Raw genomic sequence first — 16451 nt, forward strand, 5'->3', positions numbered from 1 at the left:
CATAGATTATACTCGATCCAGCATACGTGATTTTGAGGCTAATTATTATTACGGAGGACCTGCTGCTGAAATTTTACGCGCTCCACCACTTTGTCTGAGAACTGGGTTTCTTCTAATTTAGAAATGAAAAAATACGCAAAATCGCGTCGTATATAAATAATGTCATGAATTATATTATAGGTATTTACCGAATAGTAGGTGACTTGTCGAATTTGATATTATCGAGTTGTATCTATTTCCAAAATTTAAAAAAAAACAAAGATTTATTTGACATTTTCAATGATGTGTATCGATATTTATGACGCTGAAAGGCTCGAGAGGATATTAAGCTTATTTATATGCTCTTTACGATTAAAAATGATACGGAAGAGATAAGAATCGTACACTATATAGTCTTTTTAATTTCCTTTTGGTTCGTGGTAAATAGAAATTTCGGTTTGACTTCTACCGCGCGATAGACGAAGATGACTACTCGTTACTCGCGACCCTCGTCGCTCGAGAAGCGCTTGACTTTTGAGAGGAGAAGAAGGACGATAATGGTCTTAACCCTCGGTGCTCTTACCCCGTAGAAGCTCCTTGACCCAAGAAGATACGTACTTTACTCTCGAAATCGTGAAAGGATCTTTCAGGCATTCGATCCGCGCCACGGCGGGATCCTCGAAAAGGTGGGTTCGACTTCTTTAATTAGCGCTCTCGCCCTCTCACGGGATGATATCGAGACTCTCTCCCTCCTGAGGGGGCATCTTAGAGTCGAGGAAACCCGGAAAGTAGAAGTCCTCTCTCCCAGCTGGCACGTTCATGGTCGCCATCGTGAGGAATACGAAGAAAAGGATGGCCGCCGCCGGGAGTAGGGGATACGATGAGGTATCCCAGTGCATGTCGGAGGGCTGTTTTACTTCCCAATTACTCGAAACACTCGGCCATCGGTGCTAGTATTAAAGGGGCTTTCTTCTCCCGCGTCTTTCTTTATCTTCCTCGTGTACACACACGTTACCGCTTCTTACTTGTCTCTCTCTTTCTATCTCTTTCTTCCTGCGCAGACCCTCAACAGTACCTCGAAGATTCCCGCTTGTCTGACGTGAACCTTTCACGCGAGCGTGTGCGTGTGCGTGCGCGCACTCGTCGTCGACGTAGTTTCGACTATAGACGCCGAGAAGTCGGGATAACGACGACGGGAGGCGCGAGCGCGATATTACACGGGGGTCGACGATGCTCTAGGATTGGTACCGTCGACGGTCGTTACGCGGGACAGCGGGATGGGGAGGTAGAGACGCTTCGTCGGGACGCTTCGGGACGGCTACCTAGGGACGCTTCAGCGCAACGAGCGCCTTATCTTCGCTACACCTTCGCCAGGGAAACACCGGATCTATCTGGCCCGGTTACTACTTCGTCCCTCCTCCCCCACCTCCGCCTCCTGTTTCGTTCTACACAGCGGCTCAGAATATCCGCCAACCAAATATAAACTACTCGCGCGAATATAATTATCAGCTGGCGGATACACCCTCGTCTTCTTCGAATGACTAATTCGGTTTTTTTTACGTTTTCTCTTCCGTAATAGAAAGAAGGTTGCAGTCAAGTGACTAGGGTATTATAATTCATGAGATGTGCGAATAATCGGGCGAAACAATACTATAAAGTTTTCTCCTTATTTCAGAAAAAGTTTACAAGTTTGTTATCATCTTTTTTCCTGTTTCTTATTTCTAATATAATATGTTTCTTATCGACTACGATTCCCTTTCATACTCGACGATTAATATAGAGATGGTTAAACGCCGTAGACTTACGTATGCGTGTTTCACCTGCTGACCGTATGGCTTCTTCGTTTCGATACCTGAACTTTTTCTGGTTGTGTACTTGGATTAGCATACGCGATCACAGGCCTCTCTTCCTCGATTATCTTGCTTGAAATATTTCCAGGCGGAAATCTAGAAGGAGATATATAATGATGAGATCTACAAATCATCTGTATACGTACGTTAAACTGGTACATCTAATAATGTGCGAACGTGTTTATCATTAATGTCGAATTAAACATACCCCAATTAAGATCTATAAATTAGATATTGCCATAATCATATATCGCGGCTTGATATACGTTAAGAAAGTCGCTCGATGGCAGATACGTATATTATTAACTCAAGTCACATTTATCAGGAGACATGTGGTCAATCATCAATTCTACTTTGGTCATTCTATCAATGTTTTATATAGCTGCTTTCCTTATTCTCTCTGTTGTAACGCGAGCTAGCATAAATTTCAACGTTTCTGTGTCTGTACCTGACTTGCAACTCGATTCACTACGAAACCTTTGTAAATCGTGCTAAACACCCCGCGCCGCGAGAAGGTATGTCCACATATCACTTACTATATTACCCGAAAAGCTAAGTAACGCTTGAAATCCGATCCGCTAGGAATCCGTGGGCCAAGTCTATGGCTCGCGTCCATTGTATCAAGTCAATTCATCGCGATACAATCGTCTTGTCTTCGCCAATCAAAGCTTGTCTGATCCATAATGGAAGCTACGTTTACCGGAGTGTCGCGCAGTTAATTTATCTTGGCGGTGTTGTTGCACGAGATATCAATAATTCGTTCCTTCGTTGATTCCGCCCGAGGCTGTTCCTCCTCATGTATACTAAGCGTCAACTCTAGTCAGCCTAAAACACGAGCTGAGATGGCAGCTGATACTTCGTTTTACACATCCGAGCGCGGCGTCGTCGCTCGTCGTCGCGATGAGCGACGACGACGATGGGTGCGTCGTTCTTTGCGATAAAGCGAAGGAGGACAGTCACAACGACGTCCGACAGGCTGAGAAAGGAAAAGAGAAAAAGAACGAGAGAGAACTTGACGATTTATAATCGGTGACGAATGGGCGCGATCGCGGAGAGTCCTCGTCTCTTACCCGACGTTTTATAAATGTCGCGCAGCAATAAAGACGCTGGATGGATTAGCCGCGGGTCTGGCGTGCCGAGGAAGCGGTTTCTATTCTGGTGGATTGAAACCAGACACGCGCGTCCAATGAATCAATCGGATGCCATCCGCCGCGCACCAAGTCCCCTCATCCTCTTTCCTGCATCTCGCGTCTTTGATCTGCCGGACCGGCCCTTAACGCGACGATGACGATGCCACGGAGTTCGCGACACTGTTCCGAATCTATACGAACCTCTCTCCTTTTTCATTATTTTCGAGATCGCTTAACGCCCGATAGCTTCGAGGACGTCGCGGACGTTCCGCTATTTCGGGCCCATACTCCACCCTCCTGCTTTCATTTTCGATCTTTATTGGAGATGGCTCTCACTTCGCGATGCGTGTTTTGCATTTCTTTCGTTCTTGCGCACAAACATTTAAAGTTCGAAGTTTCGGTAAAAATAACGGAGATGCACTTTATCGCGACTCAACGGGAATTAATGGCGCTTAAGCATTAGCACTTGTCACGAACACTGTTGTAAATATCCTTAAATTCTTAAAAATTATACATCATAAAGTAAGCATGATTATTTGTATTTTTAACATATCTTTGTTCGCGAATATTTTTGTAGCTCTCAGAAATTGTTGCCAGACTTCGAGAAGTCATCCTCTATCGTGCTTCGTGCTCGCGAGTAAACGCGAGCAATCAAATTTTACGACCCCTGTCGAAGATTTCGAAGAGAGACTTCGATTAGCGGCGACTGATTATCACCTTCCATTAAGGCACGCTCTCACTTTATTATCGTCGTTAGCTGCGAAACTTGGAATCGCACACGGACGTTCATGTTCGCCGGATCCCGGCGCCTCGCGCAAGTCTTACGTAGAACCTCGGACCAGTTGTTCACGTCCCTTTTAGAGCGTTCGTTGTTCTTTTTCTACGGTGATGGTGTGACGCGAACACGGCGTATCCCCAATGTTCTCAGAATTCACGTACGCGTCATAAATAGTGCTCTGCTCGTACTCCACCGTCTTCCGGTCTTTCTCTCCTTCGGCTTCTCGCGCGGACCGACGTTTTCCAATATTCCGAACTGCACTGATTCCATCTGGGGTCCCTCCGAATCGCCTCCGACGTCGCTGTTTTCCCTCCCCTTCCCCTACGCCGCTTCGTCGAGTCTCATGTATCGATCGTCGCGTGTGTATGAGTTCTTTTTACGCTTTCAGGCTGCCTTACGCTGCCGCGGGTCGCGAATATTACGCAGATGTGACGATAATAAGTAACGCGAACGGTATTCCCGGATATACCGCGAGACGCGATGCTGATATTCATGATAAATTTCGATCTTTTATTAAACTATTCACAAGTCAACCTTAAATTTATCCTCGACAGGTCTGTAATAAAATACACTTCGTCGCATTGATAGTTGTAGATTATTCTCTGCGTCTTCGCCAATTTCTGCGCTTGCCAATTTCCGATATACTTTCAAGTAGCCCCCAACTTTTCGCCATCATACGCCGCGATTTATCTGGCTTGCAATAATGTCTACTTAGAATAAACCATGCCGGTTTGCAGCTGCTTCGAACAGGGAGATCTAATTTCCGCGTCGACCTGCATATTCGTCCGCAGTGAATTATTCTTCCACGTTAAACGCGACAGCGGAGTCGGCGCTTTCAAGAAGACCCACTCGAGAGATATCCCTCCGTCATACGAATCCATGCCGTTGAATGGAATTGGCGCCAAGCATTTTACGAGCGTGCGCGCGCAAGTCGGCATGGGACTGTTGTGCGTCGACCTTTACCTAACAACCCTCCCGCATCGTAGCCACCTCGCTTCCTCCTTGCTGCAACCACCGCGGCAGCCGCCCCCGTCGCCAACCCTGACCTGATTTATGAGATTCTGGAAGCGTCTACTCCACCGACGCGCGTATTCGGTCCCTCTCTCTTTCTCTCTCGTTCTGTTTCTCTTTCTCTCGCCTCTCTCTCTCTCATCTCTCTCGATCCTTCTTCCTCTTCTGTCCCCCTCGTAACGTAGACAGCTGGCTAGTGTTTCCACGAGCGCACGTACACCGAGACGCTCTCTCGCACGTGAAGCGGAGCAAGTGGAATCCTCGCTGCTGCGTTTCGTTCATTTCCGTCCCTTTGTCCGCGCGTTCGCGAAAAGTGAAGACTTATTTCGCACTCGTGTCTCGCGATATGCATCGAGGGCGGCGTCCTAATTAGTCGAGTGACAGGCTTTCGATTGCGCGCACCAGATACGGTTGTCCCGGCGTCTTATCAAGTCGCGTTAGTCAAAACGTGCCGGGCGCACGCAGTTGTCTCTCATTGTCAGCCGGAAACTGTGGCGTCATCCTCTTCGCTCTCACCTGTTTACAAAGCGTCGTTATTATTCTCTTGTCTGTTTCGGCAGTTTGAAAAATTCGTTGTATTGATAAACGAAATCACGGAACGTTTTTAGAACGCTGCTATTAACGTAATGCAATTTGCGAAGTTTGGAGAACGCGCTGCTGCGCGACGGCGCTCATTGTTCGACGTTTGACGAGACGGCGCACATAATCTACATCACATTCGTAAAAACATTCGCGTCTTCGCAGCGAGCGCAAACTTCGATTCGACGTTAGTTTTTGACGCAATTAAAGCGACGTCGGGGTCCGAATGGACTTTTCACTCGCGAAAGATTAAACTTGCTCTTTCGCCTTCGATGGGCGTCATTCATCGAGCAAGGCGAAATTCCACGGCGACGAAAAATCCAATTTTTAGAACAATCCCCCTCGCGCACGGGCACACTGACGTTTAGCAGGAATCTCTTCGTCAACAAGTAAATTTTCTTTACCCCGGGAAAGAAAAAAAATTCGAGCGAGGGTTGGATGTCACACAAAAGCCGAGTGATTTGTGACGTTCGCCATTCTTTTGACCGTGCGGCAAGGTTCGCCCTCTCTACATTCCCCCCTCCCCCCTTCCCCGCCTCGCCCCCTACCCTTCTTCGCCGTCTTGCTCGTAGATATGGCCGAGTAATATACGAGCCCTGCATCTGTTCCCCGAGTGACGCAACGTCCCGCCATAGATCACACCCAGGCTTTTAGAGAGTGAAGGCTGTTAAGGAGAGCGCGAGAGAGAGAGAGCGAGAACGGCCGGGAAAAGGAGATACAACGAGACGCCACGAGGAGAGAAGAAAGAGAGGGCGAGAGTGAGATTGAGGGAGGAAGAGGGAGGGAAAGAGTGACAGGGTGACGTACTGTTACTGTTAAACTCGCCTGCACGTAAAGAAGAGCATGAGCAGGAGTGCGGCTGCCTCTCCAGCGTGTCGTGGCGCGAAGGGGCTGAGGGGGAGTGTGAGGCAGAAGTGGTTGCTGGTGGAAGACCGTGGAAGGTGGACGGAGACGTCGGTGTTGTTGTAAAGGGACGTAGCAGGCTAGGATCGTGGATCAGGGAGACGAATGTAGTGTGTTCCTAAAAACGTGCACTTAGTTGGGAGTCATTAATGCGATCGTACTGGCGATTGTATTTTGAATTGATCGCCCTGGTGCGATGGAGAAAAATGTTAAAACGCTCCACCGATCCAAGCTATCCTATTTCAAGATATATAACGGAGTCAGCAGAACGTCCAATTTAATGTTCAAGTCGTTTCCACTTTTTTGCTAAGCATTTCCAAAATTTAATATGAGAGATATATTATTATGGAATAGCAAGTAGGGAGGAATTATAAATTAGGTCTTACATTTCTAATATTAACAGATCACCTATAATAGATATATTTATAAAATTATTATTCTCACGTCTAATTTTATGTCTGCTCCATATTTATTTTCAAGATACTCTTTGTACATTTTCGAGATTTATGCACTCACCTGCTCTTAATTTACAAGTTTCAATCACAGTTGCTTTGTGACAGCTGTTTTGTGATATCCATTAATATTTATAAACGAAGCCCCATTTAAGATATATCTACAGAAAATAGCATATACGTAATTGTAGTCAACGCAGGACTATTTTTGTATGTCAGAGAGGTCGTTAAGACAATCGCGCGAAGAAGATATCATCCAATAATTCTTTCAAATGTCAGATCGGAGGCTCGTTAACGTAACATCGTCGAAAGCGAAGCGGAAAACTCGCTTATTCGGGTTACGTAACGAGCAATAATCCGGAGAAGGCAAGTAGCTCGATTCGCATCTCACCGGTCAAAGAATGTTACGGTAAATCGGTATATGCCGGTCGAGCGATATATTGCCCGAATATGGGTTAAGAAATTTCCTTGGCTCGCGTGAAGGGTCGAGAATGGGCGTAGAGGGTGGCAAGGGTTTTTAGACGAAGGAGAAGAGCGAGGGCGGGGTGGAGAGGACAGAAAAGTGAAGCAGGGCGACGGCGACGGTGGCACGATACAGTACGCCCCTGGCGCACCGACGTAGAAACCATTGAGGCGAGATATACGAGCGAGAGTTTGTTTGCGCTTATGGCCTACGTCTGGAAAAGGGAAGGTAGGCAGGGGGGGAGACGGGGAGACGGGGAGTTGGCGTTTTATCGGGGCACCCTTATGCCTATTATGCCTTCGCGCCCCGCTCCGTCACGCCGTGCAGAAACCCCGCGCTCACCTCCCCCCTGCTTCCCCGCACCTCCCTCTTTCTCCGGTCCCCGTTCGGCAACCCCCCCAGTCGGTTGGGTGACGCGGCGTGCGAATTAAAACGCCTCATAAATATCTGAAACAAAGGCGGCCGCTTTCGAGGGCGTACGCCGGAAAGATATACGGCTGGTTACGATGGTCGGTACTGGGTGGTTAAGGGACGGGCGGGGGGCGGAGGAGGGGTGAGGGGGTGAGCTGCGGGACGCGATCCTAGGTTTGGCACCCTTCGTAAAAACCCGTCGAGCAGGGTGGCTCACCACCTCCCGGAGAATCACGAGAGCATCGCGTCGATTGGGAAATTCACCGTGAAAAAGCGTGGATTTTCTTAGGAGCTATCAACGTTTGCCGGGCGATATATCACTCATTCAATATCAGCTGTCTTAAAAGTTGCATGCTTTTTTTCCTATATATACTAGAAGTTAAAAACTAAGAAGAATGGTGGTTATAATATTAAAGTGTCAATAGTTTCTTAATAATAATCGTTGAGAAAATTGAAAGTTTCAGGAAAGTAGTTTCAGTTTGGAGTTTGTAATTTAAATTTTTTAAAATGCATTAATATATATGTTAATATATGTACAATGTTAATATACGACACAATTAAGGAAATATAAGATAAATTACGACGACATGCGGTAAATTTATCGATGGCATTTCGGACTGACATTAGCTGACAAGAAACAGTTTTTTACGATAGCCTGAGACCAGGTAGACAGCAGTATTGAAATACATAAGATTTATCGTGTTTGTGATTTTGTATATTGTTTTGAGCTGTGTAAATCCGATTTTGACTGCGCAACATTTTTGCGCGTCACAAGATATCTCGGGTAACAGGACACTGGCACTGCAGAGATGATTGACTTATAGCCGGCCCACCTAAGTTTTTTTATTGTTTTCGTTTCCTTGCCCGTATATGGCTCCTGTTTCTTCTCTTTTTCTAGTTTTACATTGTGTCCTTACAAAAGAACGGCCGGGAAAGTTCCAAAAATTTAGACGACACTTTACGTTAATGTCTAGTCATAAATCGATGCCTAGTTGTCAGAATCTGATTATTCGATCACCGAGACGTTGCGTGATCTTTACCAAGAAGCATAACTTAAAGATGCGAGATTTTGACTGTTCTATCTTGTTTCTCTTTCAGGTAAGTAGTGGTCTCCGATCGTTTGAAAAGCGAGCGGCTCGGAGCCGCCGCACCGGACGGGAGATATGCGCAGCAAGCAGCAGCCCAGGCCTTCTTTCCGATGGCCGCAGCAGCGCGGTGATAACCTTACCGGTAAATATCCATATGTAACATCTCACGCACGCACGCACGCGCACGCACGTATTTTATTCTTTATTTTGCATCCTGCACTTCTCACGTCCCGACGAGATACCGCTTCTCCTCGCGTGTCGCGTAGCGGTATACCGCTCGCTCGGGAAAGAAGCGAGATCGATCGGCGATTAACCGATGCCGCACTCGTAGCCACTTGGAAATATTAGTTTAGACGATTCGATGCTTGTTTTTGCAAAACACACGGTTTCACAATTGTAGAATTTTTTAAAAATTAACTGGAATCTTTTTTCCTCTGCCATTTTTTTTCGTGCACTGTAGTATTAGGTGTCCAAGTGAGACGTACCTGAATATCTGAATCATGTTTGAATTATATTTTATTTCGAAAGTGTCGAGTTGATTGGGTATTCACTTTTTTACGGATAAGATAAAAAATAATAACATAATGGGGTGGGATCCAGATATTCGATAATCTCGAAGATCGTGGATGAGTTCGTGTAATGCTAGAAATACCGGGAAACATGTACGTGTTGCGTCTCATTAACCGATTATCGTCGACCGGTCTGGCCTAGCCATAAATTGGATATTTACGACGGTTATAAGCGAATAACAGAGCAAAAGCGATCGGTAACGTGCGGTGGGGATCGATAAGCGCGACCAAGTGTTATAAATGACATTCTGGACGAACAGATATCGACTGAGGTTTGCTCATATGTCCTTCGATCGGACTATACTTCACGATTGTGATGTTCTTAAGTAACGTTCGATCTATTACCTTGAAAGAACTCGGTAAATCATGATTTCTGTCTCTCATTTTCCTCTCGATTTATGTCTCCACATCAGAACGCGGTATCGTTTCTTGGAAACGCGTAACGTTTATTCCCGCATTCCTGACCAACAGGTAATATGATTAATTAATGTCGATTAAGTTGAAAAAGATGTAAAAATTATAATACATGTATTGGAGGTATACAGTGCGTCACTCTCAAATTGTTAACACGACTTTCAACTCGGATTCGCATTGCATGAAATGACATCTCATCGTACGACGGCCATTATATTCCGTTACGTATGCTATGAAAAGTGAACTTCACTGTACGATTCACAAATTTACATTTGCGATTTATTCTTCGATGCTGTTAAGAGACAACGATTTGCACCTTTCTGTCGATTCTACTGAATGACATAGACACGACGTAAGTTTACCATCGCGATCTCCTCTTGTCATCTTATACCATCTTGGCATACAGGTCTACGTTATATGATTATTAAAGCGTTAATATTATAGTGTCTAAAAAAAAATACCGGTGCGCAGCTGCTACAGCCGATCATATGATAGATATCTGCTAACATATCCTGCCGCTCTTCTTTTTGTATCAGTCTTGTGAGCCTATAACGGAAGATATTCTATTGCGCTCTTTCCTGCACGTCACAATATAGAAGTAATTAAGGAGATAAGAAATCCTGATATATGACATGCAATGAGCGGGTTTTATCATAAACGAATATATAAAGTAAAAATAAATAATGAATATTATTAAATATATCATAATAATCTGACTTAGAAATAAAACAGAATTTTCCTGCAAGAGCAAAATATAATAAATCAGTTAATCTTAATAAATTTACGAAGAAAACGGTAATGCACACATATACACTTCAATCGTTTCCATTGATTCGTATTGATGATTTCGTATCAATAATAAATATTAATAATATAATTTATCTTGTCTCTTCACACATATTTGCATAGTTTTTGTAATTTTTGTAAATGTATGTTTGTACGTATACAATTTCATTGACAATTGTGTAGTATGATGAGTATTATATAAACAATCAAATGGAAGAGTATAGCAAATCGAACAACGAGCTCAAATTCGACAGGAGCAATTGCGCGAGTTGAAGAATAGGGCAAACGGAGCAACTGGTTGAACTCTTTTCACTTGCAGATTCGATGTAACTTGTACCGTGCATACGCGCGAAAGTCATTCGCTTTACAGTGCCAGAATTCCTGCGATGGGAAAGTAATTAACGAGACAGGAGAAACTAATAAATCGAACGATAAATCGAAAGCGGCATTGTGTAACCGGCTGCCCAAAGGTAAAGACAATTCAAACTGAGCAACTGGTTGACTCGTCTCACTTGCAAATCCAACGTGACGCCGTAACTCATTACGTCGCCTGAACGTCGTCTCGAAATGGAGCCGCAAAGCGATAACCGGACAACTTTTCTCGATCTATCTGAAACGCGCAATCAGCTCCGATTTCTCGGATCGTAGACCTTGCCGGAAATCCGCGTGTTATTGCGAGCTAGTTCACAACGAACTGCACATTCGTATGTGTTAAGAACTTCACGAGTCTATGTCCAATTAAATTCCTAATAAGAAGAACGTTGAGATATTTATATCAAATATTTAAAAAGCTGCGATCAAAAATATTAATAAAAAATATATATCTGTGATATATGTGTGTCTTTTATAAAAACATTTGATTATATTTATTTCTTATACGTAACATACTTTTGCGATAATATCTCTAATGCTGGCAATAATATTGTTTCGAGCATATCACGTTTCTGCGATTGTTAATATTTTCAGGTAACTATTGTTACTCGTGAAACATTCATATATCTGTACAGTGTATAATAGCGAGAACGCCTGTTTGTTCTAAATCCATATTACCGGGACGCTCTCGTATCATTCTTCTACGTCGTCCAGTTAATTACTTATAATATGATATTACGTGGTAAATAAATCTCGCGTTTAATAAATTTATGTTGAAAGCTCGCGTGATATAATACGCCACGGATTGTCCACGTGGAGACTTCTTATATTTTTTACAAAGAATTTTGGCGCCAGCTGAAGAGATAAAACTCGGTTGTTTTCATTCTTATACATATTTATACGGGATACATATCTATAAGACATATCTCATTCGGCGGTGCATACTGTTCGCTTTACGATCACTGTCGCATTTTGGTGTATTTGTTGCTGACTCCGCAGAAGTTCGACGTCTTTGGACGTCGCCAGATTCGAAGAGATTTAGTTGCAACAGTGTCTTCGAAAGTTGGTCGACTTCCTTTGCCGGATATAATCTCGACTAATGTACCTCGTAGTTGGACTCTTTGTAAATGCAGTTCACGAAGAAATTCTCCGCGGACGAACTTCGTAAAGGGATTCTCTCCGCAGTCGCTTTTGAAAAGGATGTTCATCGTAGATTTTCGCTTAATGAAAATATCGTTGTCGTTGGTACGCGATGGCAATCGGTCGGCGGAGATATAACTGAAGAAATATTTACGTGTCGTCGAAAGTTCGCTGGCAATTAAGGATAAATCATAGCCCTAATGGGATTTTCATTATCTGAACCGTATTAATTGAAATTCACAAATTCGAGAAACGATAATAATCGCACGGAGCTTCGTAGTACTTGTGTTATTGCGTAATACATTTGCGGGATACTTAATTCTTGATATGAAGTTATTTATCCCTTTACCGAGCAAAACAACATCCGCGCGAAATTATTTTTGTAAGAATATATATGTTTTCAAGAGTAACAGCTTTTAACTTTCTCCGATCAAATTGCGACTCGTAATATTATTCTCGCCGCAATGTGTTCTTCTCGTTGTCTTTTTATTTTCGTTCTCGGCTCGACTTGATATTATAATTATTTCGCGTCCGTTCGGAGTAACGCTTTTAAGGAACGCGTCGAACGCGACGTATTTAGAATAATAATAAATATCGTGAAATAAGTATTAAAATAAAACGGGCACCGAGGAATTTACGAGGAATTTACGAGGCTCCCTTTGGATCCCACGGCATCCCGATGCGTGCGCATTTAATGGTTAGTAATTTCGCGGAGGGCCGCCGTCGTAAAAATGCGTCTCACAGCAGAAAATTAACGTGTTTTAATCAACGAAATACATCAGGAGGTACTTGAAAAGGCCACTCGTGCCCGGCCGTGCGTCTCGTAGTCGAGATACAACCGTCGTGTCGACGACGGCAATAAATTTCGCGCGAAACGTGTCATCGTAGTCGCTCCGATAAAAATTACAAGGACACGATCGGTCGGTTCGGTAACAGCGCCGATCTCGTTCCAAGTATATCACGACCCCGTCGCGCGTATATCCTTGTCCGCGTCCGCGTTCTAGCGGTAACGATGCAGATGCACCTGCCTGGTATCGTGTGGGCACGCTTTGCGTAGGTACGATGCATACAACGGCGCTCCGTGAAAATTAGCGGCGCAGGCCGGGATTTATTGCCGCGTGTGTGCTCTCGTCCGGCTCTCATCGCCTGGAAAAAAAAATATACGGCAGCCGTGTTCATCGCTCGATTATGGTACATTTACCGAGCGCGGAAATTCCTCTTTGCTATCGCACTGCGACCGATTGGGGTTATCAGTCATCAGCTTGGTACCGGAATACGAGCCTTTTTCCTGTAGCTTTTGGCAGAAAAAAAATGCGCTAGCCTCTGCAATACTTGGGGAAAATAGTTTTACTTGTCATTTAATGTTTCTCAGAATTCGTAATTTAAATTAAATTTTGTATACAATGTAATAATTATTGTTTTACATAAACGAACTCATGTAAGGGTAATTATAATATCCTTTTTTCAATTTTCTGAAACAAAACATCTTGGAATTTTATAAGAAGTCTCACCATGTTGGTTGTTGTAAAATGAGATGTTTAATAATGCGTTTTATGACAAGGCTATGTACATACATCATTTAATCATATCTTTATTTGACAATTAGGAAAATACAATTTTATTTTTTTTCTCATGTCACATTGAAGTAAAGATAAATTAATATGAAACCGCAGCTAAGGTTTTCTCGGGAAATCGCTGTCAATCCGGTACGATAATTTATATTTCCGTTGATGTAAATCTTTCTACTTGACAGCTGCGGGCCCAACGTAAGCATATCCAAGTGGTGCAGCCGCGCTTTCACTTTACAGAAGGCCCATTAATTCTAATTTCGCGTCATTGATGGTGATTTTATACTCCTCGCCGTTTCATATTTTTCACAAATGCCAGTTTCAACCAGCCTACATTTTACCACCAGCTTATCATCAGCGTATTAATGTTTTATCTCGATCAATAAATTCGCTAAACACACATACGATTTTTTCGATGAAACTATAATTCCCGTCTGCTACGAGTAATAATGTTTGATTCTGCATAATTCAGAGAATACTATAGATGGATCTTTCCTGGCCATGTATATTCCTCATGAACCACTCTAATCATACCATTTGACAATCATCATTCATCATTAATTGCAATGTAGAAATAATTTATTATACCTTTTTTATCTTACCTATCTATAAAGGCGTTTCATTAGAAAGGAATAAGAAAAATCAGATTAATAATTTGAAGATGGGAAATATCGTACGACAAGCTCGTAATAAGGTCGCAAGCGGGGAAAAGTACGAGACCGCGTGCGTGCGACAAACGAAAGACAACCTTCCCGTGTCACCCTCGGCCGGCGATCGTCTCGCTGGGCGATAACCCGCGGACGACGTGACAAGTGAAATTCTGTATCCACCGAGAGAGCCGGTCGGCGGGCGGGGGATATCGGCGCACGTCTAAATGAACCGTTGTGCCTTCTGCTTTGATTTCAAAGAGAGACCCCTAACAGCCGAGGAATATTCATTTAAATATCTGTCAATACTCCGGGAGCGCCCGACGCGGCCCGCCGCCCACCCTGGGGATGGACTTATGTGCCCCGACGCGCGGCTCCCCGTGTTTTCCGTGCGCGCGTGTTCTTCCCCTGTGCACGTGCACAAGCGCGCACACGCGACGCCGACGTCTGATCTCTCGTCGCAGGTATTCTCTCGATCCACTTTTATACAAACTGACTGTCCTGGCACCCCTCGATTCAGCGTCTACGTCATTCGACTTTCCCGCCAAGTTTTTACGTGTACAGGCGGGGCAGGCTTTCAATTGCATCCGCAAAGCACACGTTATTGACCGCGTAATAATACCTTGTAGGAAAGTAAAATGTGGTAATTTGATGCAGAAGGCCTACACGAAACAGATTTACAGATTACACGAACGTTTAAGTACATGATGTTATCGATTCATCTTATATCTCTCGGTCGCATTTTCGATATAATAAAGGTTGCAAATCTTTAAATGCGGTAAATTATGAACAAAAAATGAAACGAAAAAGTAAAACAGCAAAAATAATATATTTTTAAATTTATTATAAATTGAATAGATATGAGATTGAATTGTCATGTAATCATAATAATTATTGTTTCGCTTTACTAGCTGTCAAACTGTAATTTATTGTCGTGGTTTAATAGACACTGACATCTTCTTATCCGGCTGTGTTTTTATTTTTAGCGACATATGATCGTGGTCATTATTTGACAGGTATAAATACAAATAGACATCATTTTGTACGCGAACTATTATTATCTTATAGTAGGGAGATATTCAAGTAAGTATGTCATGTACATAGATCATGTTGCGTGCTTGAGCTTCATGTTTTGCTCCGTATTTTACAATTCAAACTATGATTGTTGATACGTCATGGTAAAAGATCGAATCTCAATTCGGGGAGATAACATTAATCATCATTTTATATTTAAAAGCCGTCGATTTGTTTTGCTTGAGAAGAATTTCCAAGTGCGTGTCAACTACCAACACGAAACATTATATTTCCCGTTGATTAACACGTAACAATTTTTCGGCTGTAAAGAACACCGTTTCGCCGTCAATGGAATTCCGAGGCAGGAAGAAATTGTCGGTTTAAATCTGTACGCGCGGACAGATAGATACTAAAACCGGGAGGAGGAGAAGGCGGGAAAGGGAAGAGGCGGCGAGGATGGGTGCGAAGTGACTGGGTGAGAAGGTGATTTCGCACGACAGGAAGCAGCTTCTTGGCGGGTAGGTGGGTGGACCAGGATGGTTAGCGTCCTGGCCCAGAGGTAGATGTGAGAGAGGGAGGGCAGGGGGGCGGCCAGGAGCACTTTGCGTGCGTCATTTAAGAGAAGCTTAATGCCGCCGTAAAACGCGCTAACGGCCGACTCGTCGCTCCGGCGTCTTCCAGGGGCGGCCGTCGTTCTTCCGCTTTTGAACCCCGAAGCGACGCGCTCGCGATCGCCTCTTTATCGCACTTTCGAACTGGTCGTCCTTACTCGAACGAATGGTGGAGGGGAGGGGGGGGGAGTGTCTTTGCGACGATATTCGTCGAGGTGACGTTACTTCATCATTACTCTCGCCCGCGCAGGGTTTCACCGAGATTCGCGACCGACATCCGTATAAAAAAAAGACGTGTAATTTTGCATGTTGCGCAACACGCGAATGCGAATGAAAGTCTAAGTAAAAAGATATTTATACAATGCGTACCGAGCCGAAGTCCGCCGTCCATAATTGAATAATAGCAAGTCAGTGTTATTTTCTATATACGGCTCCTCGTACGATCATCGATCTATTATTAGACGCGTCTGCAATCGATCGAGAACTTGTTCAATCACCGCGTAATAATATTTATTTAACTGTTTGTAATATGTCTTTTGAGGCACGAAACAAGCTTATAAAGTGGTTCATATGTCGTGCAATTCGTATTCTTATCCCGTGTATACAAACTAGATTTTTACTGAAATATCCATATATGTATCGAGATTTTTATTGCAATACTTAAAGTGCTGTTTTACATAATCATT

At 43.8% G+C, this 16451-nt stretch overlaps 1 protein-coding gene across 3 annotated transcripts in view; it reads left to right on the forward strand.

The window, feature by feature from the left end:
• The window catches only part of Tio (zinc finger domain-containing protein tiptop), a 150222-nt gene that overhangs the window by 90124 nt on the left and 43647 nt on the right, over positions 1-16451 (forward strand). For 2 of the 3 annotated variants that reach the window (XM_071707420.1, XM_071707419.1), the window contains one exon: positions 8655-8786. The exons of the other annotated variant lie outside the window; for it this stretch is intronic. In XM_071707420.1, the coding sequence (XP_071563521.1) occupies positions 8720-8786 (67 nt within the window). In that variant the 5' untranslated portion in view covers positions 8655-8719. The remainder of the gene's footprint in view (positions 1-8654; positions 8787-16451) is intronic. 3 annotated transcript variants of the gene reach the window in all.

This window comes from Temnothorax nylanderi, unplaced genomic scaffold (genome assembly GCF_030848795.1).
Source record: "Temnothorax nylanderi isolate EJ_2023f unplaced genomic scaffold, tnyl_v1.0 TNYL_tig0058_pilon, whole genome shotgun sequence".
NCBI lineage: Eukaryota > Metazoa > Arthropoda > Insecta > Hymenoptera > Formicidae > Temnothorax > Temnothorax nylanderi.